This window comes from Tachysurus vachellii, chromosome 23 (genome assembly GCF_030014155.1).
Source record: "Tachysurus vachellii isolate PV-2020 chromosome 23, HZAU_Pvac_v1, whole genome shotgun sequence".
NCBI lineage: Eukaryota > Metazoa > Chordata > Actinopteri > Siluriformes > Bagridae > Tachysurus > Tachysurus vachellii.
This window is the reverse complement of record NC_083482.1, coordinates 14,607,905-14,620,826: the sequence shown is the minus strand read 5'-3', so window position 1 is coordinate 14,620,826 and position 12,922 is coordinate 14,607,905. Positions and strand designations below refer to the sequence as shown.

Here is a 12,922-nt window from a genome sequence, read left to right as displayed (position 1 = left end):
CGCAATCACACACACTACGGACAATTTTCCAGAGATGCCAATCAACCTACCATGCATGTCTTTGGACCGGGGGAGGAAACCGGAGTACCCGGAGGAAACCCGCGAGGTACGGGGAGAACATGCAAACTCCACACACACAAGGTGGAGGTGGGAATTAAACCATACTAAAATGGATTATTAAACTTCTCAACAGAACGGAGTTTAATTAAATACCGTTGATTAACTTTCTCATCTCACTTATTAACTCTACAGCAACCGATGTGGTGGATGTTACACGTTATCTGAGATTCATTATAATAGACTTTAATGTATGTTATTTAATCAAGAAAATAAAACAAGCATTCAGGACGTCTGTACTGTATATGGAAGGAGTCTCCAGTCTCAGCACTTTGTAACAGGAATGTTTTCTAAGAGAAAGGTGTTTACATTTTCTTGGTAATGCTTCGTCTTTTCCTGCTTCAAGAAAGGGTGGAAAAAAAAGAAGACGGTAAGAAAGGTGTTGTGTTTTATTACTTATTGCATGCTAGACCGTGTATTAAGTTCACCACCTTAACTGTGTCTGAGCTATTGGAGTTGTCCCATCCACTCTCACGCACACATGGCCTGTTTTTGTCCTGCAGGAAGTCAGACAACATTCACATGCCTGCCAAGCACTTCTCCAGCTGCACTCTCTTTCACTCTCTCTCTCTCTCTTTCTCTTGTTCTCTCTCCCTCCTTCTCGCTCTCACTCGCTCACTTTCCTTCACTTTCTTCCATTGTTACAAGAAAAATAAACAGAAATGTTGAACATTCTTTGGTTTCCACTAATCCAAAGATCTGGTTTGGCTTCAGGTTTTCGTTCCGACTTCAGAATCCTACCTGATTTTACTCAAACAGTTGTATCAGGTGTGATCTTGCTTGGTTGTAAATGACAAAACACTCGCTTTCTCTGGATAGGATTGGACACTGTGTACTAAATGTGTACTAAATGGGGAAGTCGTGGCCTAATGGTTAGAGAGTTTGAGTCCTAACCCTAAGGTTGTGGGTTCGAGTCTCGGGCCGGCAATACCACGACCGAGTTGCCCTTGAGCAAGGCACCGAACCCCCTCAACTGCTCCCCGGGCGACGCAGCATAAATGGCTGCCTACTGCTCCGGGTGTGTGTTCACGGTATGTGTGTGTGTGTTCACTGTTGTGTGTGTGCACTTTGGATGGGTTAAATGCAGAGAACAAATTCTGAGTATGGCTCACACACTTAGCCGTATGTCACATCACTAAATGTGTGTGAGATTATTGGGACCATATGGTACTGATAGGGCAACATCATGGAATTACTGGTAGCATCAGAACTGTATCACTAGTATACATATGGTATATTGGTATGAGTGGGGAAATATATTGTAATTAAGGGGTCGGTATATTGGTATGATCAGGGTGGTATATTTAGTACAATTAGGGCAGTGAATTGGCATGAATGAGCTAGTATATTGTAATGATCAGGACAGTATAAGTGAGGAAATATATAAGTATTATTGGGGTAGTAGGGGGCACGGTGGCTTAGTGGTTAGCACGTTCGCCTCACACCTCCAGGGTTGGGGGTTCGATTTCCGCCTCCGCCTCGTGCGTGTGGAGTTTGCGTGTTCTCCCCGTGCCTCGGGGGTTTCCTCCGGGTACTCCGGTTTCCTCCCCCGGTCCAAAGACATGCATGGTAGGTTGATTGGCATCTCTGGAAAATTGTCCGTAGTGTGTGATTGCGTGAGTGAATGAGAGTGTGTGTGTGCCCTGCGATGGGTTGGCACTCCGTCCAGGGTGTATCCTGCCTTGATGCCCGATGACGCCTGAGATAGGCACAGGCTCCCCATGACCCGAGGTAGTTCGGATAAGCGGTAGAAAATGAATGAGAGTGAGTATTGGGGTAGTATATTGGTATGATCAGGGTAGTATATTGGTAGGATTGGGGCAGTACATTGGCATGACCAAGTTAGTAGATTGGAATGATCAGGGCAGTATATTTGTTTGATCAGGGCAGTATATTAGTATGAGTGAGGAAATATATTGGTAGGATTGGGGCAGTATATTGGTGCCATTGGTGCAGATCTGGAGGCATTGTTGTCACTGGGGAAGGATGTTGTGACTTTGTGAAATGTTATTGGTATATGGGAGCGTAGGCATCATGGGGTAGTTTATAGTCTGGTGATGGATAGGGCAAATAAAATATATAAAGATAAAAATATATAAGAAAAAACAAATTAAAAAAAAAAAATATATATATATATATATATATATATACGTATATATATATATATATATATATATATACGTATATATATATATATATATATATATATACGTATATATATATATATATATATATATATATATATATATATATATATATATATATATATATATATATATATATATATATATATTTGAACAACATTCTGGATGTTGTGATTCAAGGAGTGACAGAAAGAGACAGAGCATGAGATCTACATACAGTATGTTTTCTCATTGTTAATCCATCAGACAGAATTAGAGCTAAGTTAGATCTTTTCTAATTTCTCTTTCACACTTAGACATGTGTACACTTCTCTCGCCTTCTCCTAACACATGCATCAAAGGAGCTGATGGGAAAAGCCAAAGCCATCTCTCGGCTGCCCGCATCAAAGCACAGGAAGTGTGTGTGAGAGACAGTCTGGCTGTTCCCGGCGTCCGTGTGTACGTAGGGGTACAATAACAAATCTGTCTTAAAGCTGTGCGATGAGGTATTGACGTACGAGCAAGAAGAGGTGTAATAACACACTCGTCTATACACATGTGTCGCAGAAATGTGTTTGTTCTATGACCAAGAGATGGCGTAATCACACAATCACATACCGTGTGTGTGTTTGTGTGTGTTTGGTGTTTTGTATAGCCAAATCTCAGGTTTCTTCTATATTCATATAGACAATGATTTTTTTTTAAAGGTGTAGTTTGGAATACTTTTTGTTTATTTTGTATAATTTCATATTGTACCAGAGAATGACTATGTAATCTGACATGATGACATGATTACTAGTTCCTAGTTTGAATGACTTACTTCCCACTTGACTTTGTTTTCAGAAGTGCCGTAAACAAGAACGATGATGGTGCAAAAAAAGGAGAGTGTTTTCACTCATCTTTATTAAGTACTAACAAGCCACACTGAAGCGTTTCTGTTTAACTAGAGTCGAAATCCAGAGTTTTGTAAGTTCTGTAAAGATGAAGAATTCCATTTAATCGAATACACGTGTAAAAATCAATGCTAAGTAAATAAAAAGGAAAAATAAGGGACAAAACATACAATTACAGAGATATAATCAGGATTGTGGATCAATCTGTAGTTCCGTAATGCACAAAAAAAAAGCAACACAATGGTTGTGGATGGTTTAGAGCTCTTGAAATCATCATGTGTCTTTACTCTGAGCTGTTATGAGAAGACGTCGTGTGGTGGAGATGGTGACGGATCCCATAATAATGCAGCACGTAAAGAAAACATGAAACCGAAGACAAGAAAAAGAGAGAAAGATTTCAGATCTACAGTACAGAGTTAAATATGTGCTCAAGTAAAAGGTTTTTTTTTTTATATTTTTTTTTTTCAATAACAGTAAAACACACAGGGGGGGCACAGTAGCTTCGTCTCACACCGCCAGGGTTGGGGGTTTGATTCCCGCCTCCGCCTTGTGTGTGTGGAGTTTGCATGTTCTCCCCGTGCCTCGGGGGTTTCCTCCGGGTACTCCGGTTTCCTCCCCTGGTCCAAAGACATGCATGGTAGGTTGATTGGCATCTCTGGAAAATTGTCCGTAGTGTGTGATCGCGTGAGTGAATGAGAGAGTGTGTGTGTGTGCCCTGCGATGGGTTGGCACTCCGTCCAGGGTGTATCCTGCCTTGATGCCCGATGACGCCTGAGATAGGCACAGGCTCCCCGTGACCCGAGGTACTTCGGATAAGCGGTAGACAATGAGTGAGTGAGAGAGTGAGTAAAACACACATAAACTACACGGTGATATACTGTAGACTGCTTATGCTTCTAATACACACGTCCCGCTATCTAAACCGAGCTGATGATGAACAGCGGATCAGAGAGACAGGTACGCTGTGTAATCTACACTCACATGTCACCAGCTGCCTTTTTATCAAGTCTGGTTTGCTGTTTGGTGTGACAGGAGGGCTTAGGTCTGTTGAAGCATGACAGTATGAGACACGCTTGGCTGATTCTTGTCTTTCTCCCGGTCTCTAAGGGTGTGTGGGTGTGTGTGTATGTGTGTGCTGTCATCTATTTATGCGAATCAGCTCAGTTGATTATAATAAACCTGAGTTTGCGCAGTATAATTTAGGCCCATTTTTGCTGCCGTAGACAAAAAAAACAAAAAAAAAATCTTTGTTTTTTTTTAGAACCCATAATGTGACGGACAATCAAGTCCCATTTCATCCAAAAACAGCTGATGACAATTTTCTGGCAATCTCAGAGTGTGAGTGCTGCTTGACTGATGCTTGAATGATGGCATTATGTGAATGAAAGATGCTTATAAACAAGCCTCAAGTTACCTCAAGCTTGCTTCATTGCTTCATCTTCAGCCCTACTGTAAGTAGAGTGATGCAGCAGACCTTTAGTCCTTCACTTTATCCAGTTCTCAGCTTCAAAGCTTTAAACCACCATCAGCGCCATAACAGTCGTGCTTTTCGTACATGTCTAGCTTGCCAGGCTGAGTCACTTCTGTAACTGCATCATATAGCTGCACTGCACTCTGGGAACTCTGGGCTCTTTAGCCCCAACCTCTTCATCTAAGTTGGATTTATTATTAATATGAAAGAAGATTCACCATCTTTAACAGAATCTGTTATCACAAACTTGTTTAAATGTTATTTTTGTTTTTGCTATTAAATGATATTATTACTCACTCACTCTCACTCATTTTCTACCGCTTATCCGAACTACCTCGGGTCACGGGGAGCCTGTGCCTATCTCAGGCGTCATCTGGCATCAAGGCAGGATACACCCTGGAGGGAGTGCCAACCCATCGCGGGGCACACACACACACACACTCTCTCATTCACTCACACAATCACACACTACGGACAATTTTCCAGAGATGCCAAACAACCTACCATGCAGGTCTTTGGACCAGGGGAGGAAACCGAAGTACCCGGAGGAAACCCCCGAGGCACGGGGAGAACATGCAAACTCCACACACACAAAGCGGAGGTGGGAATCGAACCCCCAACCCTGGCGGTGTGAGGCGAACGTGCTAACCACTAAGCCGCCGTGCGCCCCCCCATATTATTACTGTGCTAGAAAATAAAAACTGTCCTTCTGTGACATCACAACACACAATCACTTCACAATAACTTTTCACAAGACAGATTTCAAGACTTTTTGGGCTGAACTGATCCCTGAACTGACCCACAGATCTCATTCATGCTTCTCCCTGTGTCTTCACAATTGAGTATTCATTTTACATTTGGTTTGGATTGAACATGGCGCAGGTCTTATTTAGACCCAGAAGACTCCAAAAAGACTCATAGCTGGCTTTCATGCACCGCCTTGGTCCAATACAGCACTTGGGGACAGCGCCTCCTCTGCGCGCAGAACTGAGACACATTGGTTGCCATGTTGATGTGAAACCCTGGTTTCTTCTTGATAACACCATATAGCTGGACTGGTTATGGTACATTGAGAAACCAGTTTAAGTTTAGAATTCACAATTAGAATTTAAACCATTTATTAAACAAGGGACCAACCTGGGATTTCCCTTGATCAAATGTTTATTCAGTGCTGGAGAGGTTACAGCACATCACTGATGCTAAAGTGACATCACTGCTCTTATCATAGCTTTAGTGTGAATTTTGTTTCGTGCTTAACTCAGGATTCTTTATTAGAGGTGCCTTGTAAGTTGTAATAATGCCATTGTTATTTGAAATGTAAAGTATAAAACAGTGCTTGCTTTGTCAGAGCTCATATAAAGGTAACTTAAGTGCACTTTCACAGTGTCCAGGCTAGACTTTTTGTTCAACTATAGTGAACTTGACACATTGATGTTATGACTGAAATCACAGCACAGCAGACAACAATAAGAGCATTAGAAATAATTTAGCCTGCTAACACCAGCAATAACTCTATTGTTGAAGAAATTAAAGCATTTTACAGTATATGGACAGTGTTATAAATTTAACCAAGTATTTTGTCTGAATATTAACTGATCTAACACCAGTACTGCTATAAAGAGTATCTGAGCAAGGTATCAAACAAGAGACCCTGTGAGATAAACTCTACATTCTACAATGAATATTACAACAGGGGGCACGGTGGCTTAGTGTTTAGCACGTTCGCCTCACACCTCCAGGGTCGGGGTTCGATTCCCGCCTCCACCTTGTGTGTGTGTGTGTGTGGAGTTTGCATGTTCTCCCCGTGCCTCGGGGGTTTCCTCCTCCGGTCCAAAGACATGCATGGTAGGTTGATTGGCAAAATCTGGAAAAATTGTCCGTAGTGTGTGATTGCGTGAGTGAATGAGTGTGTGTGTGTGCGCCCTGCCCTGGGTTGGCACTATAGGGTGTATCCTGCCTTGATGCCCGATGACGCCTGAGGCACAGGCTCCTCGTGACCCGAGGTAGTTCGGATAAGCGGTAGAAGATGAGTGAGTGAGTGAATATTACAACAATTAATAGCCCTAACCCCAACATTTCCTTTCATCCTGAGGCTCACTCTTCAGTGTTGGATTTCAGAATGACAGACGCGTGACAAAAGAGTGAATCTGGCAACCCTTGGGGGCGTAAGGGGCGGGTTTGGAGAGGAGAACGCGCGCGTTAGGGGGATCAAAGCTCTCCACTCGCGCTCTGGCTCTGTTGGATGTAACCGCGCGCGCGTTTCGCTCTCACCGAGGACCGAAATCACGCTTTCGTTTTGTTGGATTACAGCCGATCTGATGTTTTATTACTGCAGTCTGATGCGAAGAAATGGGTAAACTCCATTCCAAACATGGTAAGGGGTTTGATTTCCATGCATTCTATTTATTTCTATTCTTTTGCTTGTGTTGAAGCGCTTGTACTTCTTCTTGTACTTCTATCCACTAACAACGTTATCCCGTTTTTCCCCATTTTCCCTCTTTTCCCTGTTCCTCCATCCCATTCCTCCATTTCTCCTATTTAAAGCTGCAATCTGTAAACCGAGGGAAAGCCCGGAAGGTGAGTGACTTCCATCTGGGATTAAATCATCATTAAGAGCGCGCAAAAGCGCTGCTGGGGCTTTAATAAAAGTGCCCCACGCGCTTACTTCTGAAAGTACAACCACAAGTCTGTAGTCTTGGCCCTTATGATTTTCATTATTATTGTGCACTCTGGTGTAAAATGCATTGTCCTTGCTGTTCGTGGCAGGTGATAGTTTTGTAGTGAATGCCTGCTTGGCTCGGAAAGGGCTGGACGACTGGCTGGTTAAACAGAGGTATTACTGCACCGGCGCTCGGCTGGAACAGCAGGACTGTCCACAGAAAAGTACCTGCGGGACATCTGCGAGGGTAAGAAACCTGTCTCTGTGGCACTTTCCATTTTGCTGCGTTTGCGTGTTTTATGCGTGACTTGTCTGCTCTCCTGGCGCGTGTGCTGCGTGGCTCCGACGCACAAACCCTGAACCGCAAGCAGTGTTATGTCGTTATTCCGACTTAGTACATCGTAATTCGACTCAATAATCCGTTATTTAGGCTCACTGGATTATTATGTCCGAGTTAATAACTCTTTTTTTGTACTTAACAATTCGTTCTTTTGACGTACAAAGTTGTTAGACAGAATAACTCGTTATTATAGACTTAATAACTCGGTATTTTCGACTTAACTGCATCTTAGTTTGACTCAATAGCACATTATATATCTTTATAATTAATATTCATTATTAATTAGTTTGACTCAAAAAAATAATTAATAGTTCATTATTTCTACTTCATATGTAGACTTTATATCTAATGGATGGACATAAATGAGCAACATGTTTAAGTAGCAAAGTATTATGTTGAAATAATGACACGACATCCTGAAATATTGAATTATTAAGTTTAAATCATGAGATATTAACTCTAAACTGTGCCATTCAGTTCAGTTCACAGCTTGTAGTTCAGGGCTTTGAATGTAGAAATAATGATTTTTTTTTTTGTTTGTTTTAAAGTTTATTTAACAGAAGTTTAACAACAGACTTGTTATTTTCTGTCTTCTTGTTGTTTTTACAACATAGTAAGATTTAATAGTTTGGTTTTATGATTGTTAAATTGGAGACTGAGTCAAAATTTGGGGGATTTAATCTTCTACATGATGTTTTTTTTTTTTTTTTTTTAAAAAAAAGAAAACGTCTTAAAGAAGCCAAGAAAAGGTTCCACCAAAGTATCATTCATAAAAAAATAAATAAATAAATAAATAAAACTTTTATGCTGATGTTCTATTAGCCAGTTTACGCAATCTGGTGTAAATATTCCTGTCGTAATTCTTAATTGTTTCCCGACTTTGCCGTTTTCTGTGACTTGGCCGACTTAAAGACCACCCCATTTTCCCCCTTAATGGTTTCCTGCGCTTGGAAAATGATCTTGGCATTGTGCTTTGGATAATCAAGAACAATACTGAGCGTGTATCTCGCAGCAAGCTGGGAACACACACGGGAAAAAAAGACGCTTTGTTTTGCGGCCCGAGCCTAACTACAAAAGGCAGAACCGTTATGTTGAGCTGAGATGGGAGAAGTTTTTTTGAATCCACACACCCGCTAATGAATGGCTTTTAAAACGCCTGCCAACAGGCTCTCTACAATTGCAAATGCTCCCTTTGAAGCCTGAGGTAGAGCCGGGAACTTTTTTTCCCCCAAATGTTTATTCCTGGGAATGATGGAAGGGGAAAATATCTGGTGAAGAGTTTTTTTTTTTATTTCACAAAAGGTCCAGAGTTTGTTTGTTTGCATCTGAAATGTAGGAATGTATTTTTGAAGAGTGACAGTGTTCTGACACATTCCTTAAAACAAAAAAAAAAGCAGTCTGATATGTTACCAAATCTGATATGAGCGTTCCATCGAGTTTCGGAATAACACAAAGCACCCGAGTATTTGCACCCGACAGGAAATCATTTTAAGGGGGTCCAAGCGCTGGCGCTGCTGGAACCCTGTTGTTTTTTCTTTTCTTGACAGGAGGAAACTTCACAGCAAACTATAGTTTATGGCCACAAAGTACGCATTCGTGAGAATAAGGAGATGTGAGACGCCTGTTTGAGTTTTTTTTTACAAAAGTCCAGAATCCTGACAGGCAGTCATATTTTGGAAAAACGGTGTGAAAGAAGTCGGACGTACCCGAGGTGTTCCGTGCTTGAAGAAAACGTCTGTGTTTAGACAAAAGATGAGGTGAAGTTGTGGTGAAATGATTGTTTTTCCTTTTTGCTAAAAGGAAGAGATGATGGGAAGGAAAAAAGAACTTCACACTAAAGTTAGTCGTGTGTGTGTGTGTGTGTGTGTTTCAAAAATGTTTCACTGCTGCCATGAAAGCTGTCTGATGCATTCCTGAGAACGATGGGAAGCACTGAGTTTGGGGTTTTACAAAGGACCGGAGTCTATTTGCACCTGACAGGAAATCTTTTTTTTTTTAACTAAAAGGAAGCATCTACGGGGGGAAAACTTCACACCAAAGTTTTTTTTTTTTTTTTGATTGTTGCCATGAAAGCAGTCATACCATATTCATGAGAATGATGGGACATGAGACATCTGTTTAAGAAACTTACAAAGGTCTGGACTGTTTACCTGACAGGTTGTCGTTTTTGTGCTAAAAAGAAAAAAATAGTGCATGAAAATAGTCGGACCTACCCAAGGCATTGGGAAAAAAAAAACGCCTCCGTGTTTAGACGAAAGGTGAAGTTTACTTTTTTTTTTTTTTCCCAGTCAAATGCATGAGGGTGAAATTTAAGCAACAGAGGAAAGAATGTGTCAAGGTTCAGAACAGACGCAGCGCTCTGTGGAAAACGATGGATCACGGTGGGCTTGAAAGCTTGACGGGCTGGTGACAGGGGCGCATTGTGCAACTGAGTAAAGGAGGAGGGGAAGGGAAGGGAGGGAACGCAAGCCTGTCTGTGATTTGGCATCCTGGTAAACACACATGAACGTCGCTGTTTGAGGAGAGCCGTAATGCTCTGGAAGCACTTCTGAGGAAGCATAAGCCTCTTTTTGGGTCGCGGGTCTGCCATGTCTCAAAAGAGTTTTTGAGAAAATGAAGGGGGGTGGGGTGGCAGGGTTGATGGTTTTGGGGTGGGGAAAGGGGGGATTTGGGGGTCCACTTTTAAAAAGTCCACTTGAACAAGGAAGGCCACTTTGCAGGCTTTTTTAAGACGCATGCAAATATTTTCTCACCGAATGTTTATGGAGCAGCTCTACAGCTCCAGAGCGAATACATCAGACCCTGGTGCTGATAATAGACAGGATATTAGTATCATTGCACTCCTTATTCTTCCATATAGACACGTAGGCAGGATTTTCTTCATACACTCTTATATAAAGAGCAGCATTTCTTCTAAGCACTTTTATTTTGAGCAGATTTGATTTAAATGCAGCGTCCCGCTTTCCTGCGTCTGCTTGGCCAAGGCTATTGTGTAATTTTGTTCAGTGTTTAAAAGACCGGATAGAAATTTTGTCTGAAATGACTGTCTCTAAGGCTGTGATTATTCCTGCCTGGATAGTAGGTGCACTCTTCTCTTTCAACCGATGTTTGGTTTCTGTGTGAAAGAAACCCTAAAAGGTTCTGTGTACAAGCACTGGGTGATCTTTCAATAATATATCGATGGCATGATAAACTATCAGAGTTCACATTTTCACATATTGTGGTTCGTACAATTTTTTTATAAACAAGTTTTACCAATGGCAAAGTCTCAAGGCATCGGATTAACCGTAAAATTAAATGTAATGTTTTCTTGGTGTCAGTAAACGCTCTGAAATCTACAATTTTTCTATTTCTCATATTGGAGCACTCCAAAGTATAGATTGACATTCTTGGATTGTCCACTTAAAGATGTTACGCAGAACACTACAATGGAGAATGTTCTATTGACACCAGGAACCCTTAAGGAACCATTTTTTTTAATCCCAAGAGAACCCAGATTAATGAAGGGAAATTGAGATTAATATTCAATGAAACCATTAAATTTCAGAATATTAGTTGTGAATTGTCGGGGGCACGGTGGCTTAGTGTTTAGCACGTTCGCCTCACACCTCCAGGGTTGGGGGTTCGATTCCCGTCTCCACCTTGTGTGTGTGGAGTTTGCATGTTCTCCCCGTGCCTCGGGGGTTTCCTCCGGGTACTCCGGTTTCCTCCCCCGGTCCAAAAACATGCCTGGTAGGTTGATAGGCATCTCTGGAAAATTGTCCGTAGTGTGTGATTGCATGAGTGAATGAAAGTGTGTGTGTGTGTGCCCTGTGATGGGTCCAGGGTGTATCCTGCCTTGATGCCCGATGACGCCTGAGATAGGCACAGGCTCCCCGTGACCTGCGAGTTTGGATAAGCGGTAGAAAATGAATGAATAGTTGTGAATTGTCATGTTTGGGGAACTATTAAAGGTTCCATATAGAAGTCTCGAACGAAGAGGTGTTTCTTCACTCCATGTACCAAGAGGACGGAAGTCCTTTAAAATGAAAACTCTTTTAAAAGTTCATAGAGGAACCATTTTAAAAGTGGACTGCACCACATAGGAAGTTGAATAATAAAAGGAGACGAATATGTCGCGAAATGGATAAAGATCATCATCTCTGATGTTTCTCACATGCTACAGTACCATCTTCTTATGGATTAAGTAACGCTGTCCTATTAGTGTCCGCTTTGTCTTGATTTGAAGAGCTGATATTGCGATTTTACAGTGACAGAACAGTACTGAAAAGTCATGTGGTAGCTGAATGTATCCACCAAAGACTTTGTGGCTGAAGGTATATAAGGTCATTCGGTGCCACCAGAGTTTATTTGAAGTAGGCTTGGCTGGTATGGGAAGGGAAAAAAAAACGTGCGGAAAATCGACTTCTTGTTCTACAGGAAACAGGAAGCAAAAAACATTGTAGTGAATGTTGACATGTTGGTTTGGCCATATCTGAAGTAGACAGATAAAAGTCTCTTGGTATTGCTGTCACGTTTGGAAGTGTATTGATGTAAAGGACAGGATGAGGCCCACTGTTATAAAACAAAGCTGGTCTTTTTTGGGGACGGAAGCTTTATTGTCTTCGGAGTGATTAGATAGGAGCAAAGCCTGCTGGTTTCGTAGAATATACCACGAGCGCTCAGAGGTCAGGCTTTTATTATAGCTACACTGTGATTTTAAAGGGCGCTGTAATAAATTCGATTATTACTGTGATGTTAGTTAAACATTAACCGACGTTGCTTTCATCTACAGTTGTTTTTACGATTGAGTGCAAAAGTTTGCACACCCTTAATACAAAATGAAGAGAAAGAAACTCTCAAGGCTTCCCAGACGTTCCTGTGTTAATAATTAAATAAAGATATATTAATAATAAAATTATATTGGTTAAAATGTTTGTATTTTTCTGTCTAAATATCCTATAATTACTTGCATGAGTAACTACTTCTGTTTTTTTTTTTTCCCCGATTCTCTGTGGTTTTTCTGGAGTCAATCAGATCGTATTTATGTATTTCATAAAGAAGGTGACACATGGAAATACACGGAAAAGAGATAGAGAGAGACAGAGAGGATACATGGGGAAAAGTACAGTAACTTGTCCAGAGAGAGACAAATAAAAAAAAGGCATATAGAGACACTTAGACAGACAGATAAGAGATACTGAGAGACAACATGGAAGAGAAACAGAGAGATTCAGTGAATGGAAAGAAAGACATTGAAAGAGAAGCAGAGACGCGTACACATTTACAGAGAGAGTTATACTGTATATAAAGAGACATGCATTTGGAAAGAGACACACA

General features: G+C 41.3%; 1 protein-coding gene across 2 annotated transcripts in view; it reads left to right on the top strand.

Moving 5' to 3' along the window:
• Window positions 1–6,818: 6,818 nt before the first annotated feature.
• nkd1 (NKD inhibitor of WNT signaling pathway 1) overlaps window positions 6,819–12,922 on the top strand; it is a 43,131-nt gene continuing 37,027 nt past the window's right edge. For both annotated transcript variants that reach the window (XM_060859623.1, XM_060859622.1), the window contains exons 1-3: window positions 6,819–6,978; window positions 7,149–7,181; window positions 7,371–7,510. In XM_060859623.1, the coding sequence (XP_060715606.1) occupies window positions 6,954–6,978; window positions 7,149–7,181; window positions 7,371–7,510 (198 nt within the window). In that variant the 5' untranslated portion in view covers window positions 6,819–6,953. The remainder of the gene's footprint in view (window positions 6,979–7,148; window positions 7,182–7,370; window positions 7,511–12,922) is intronic.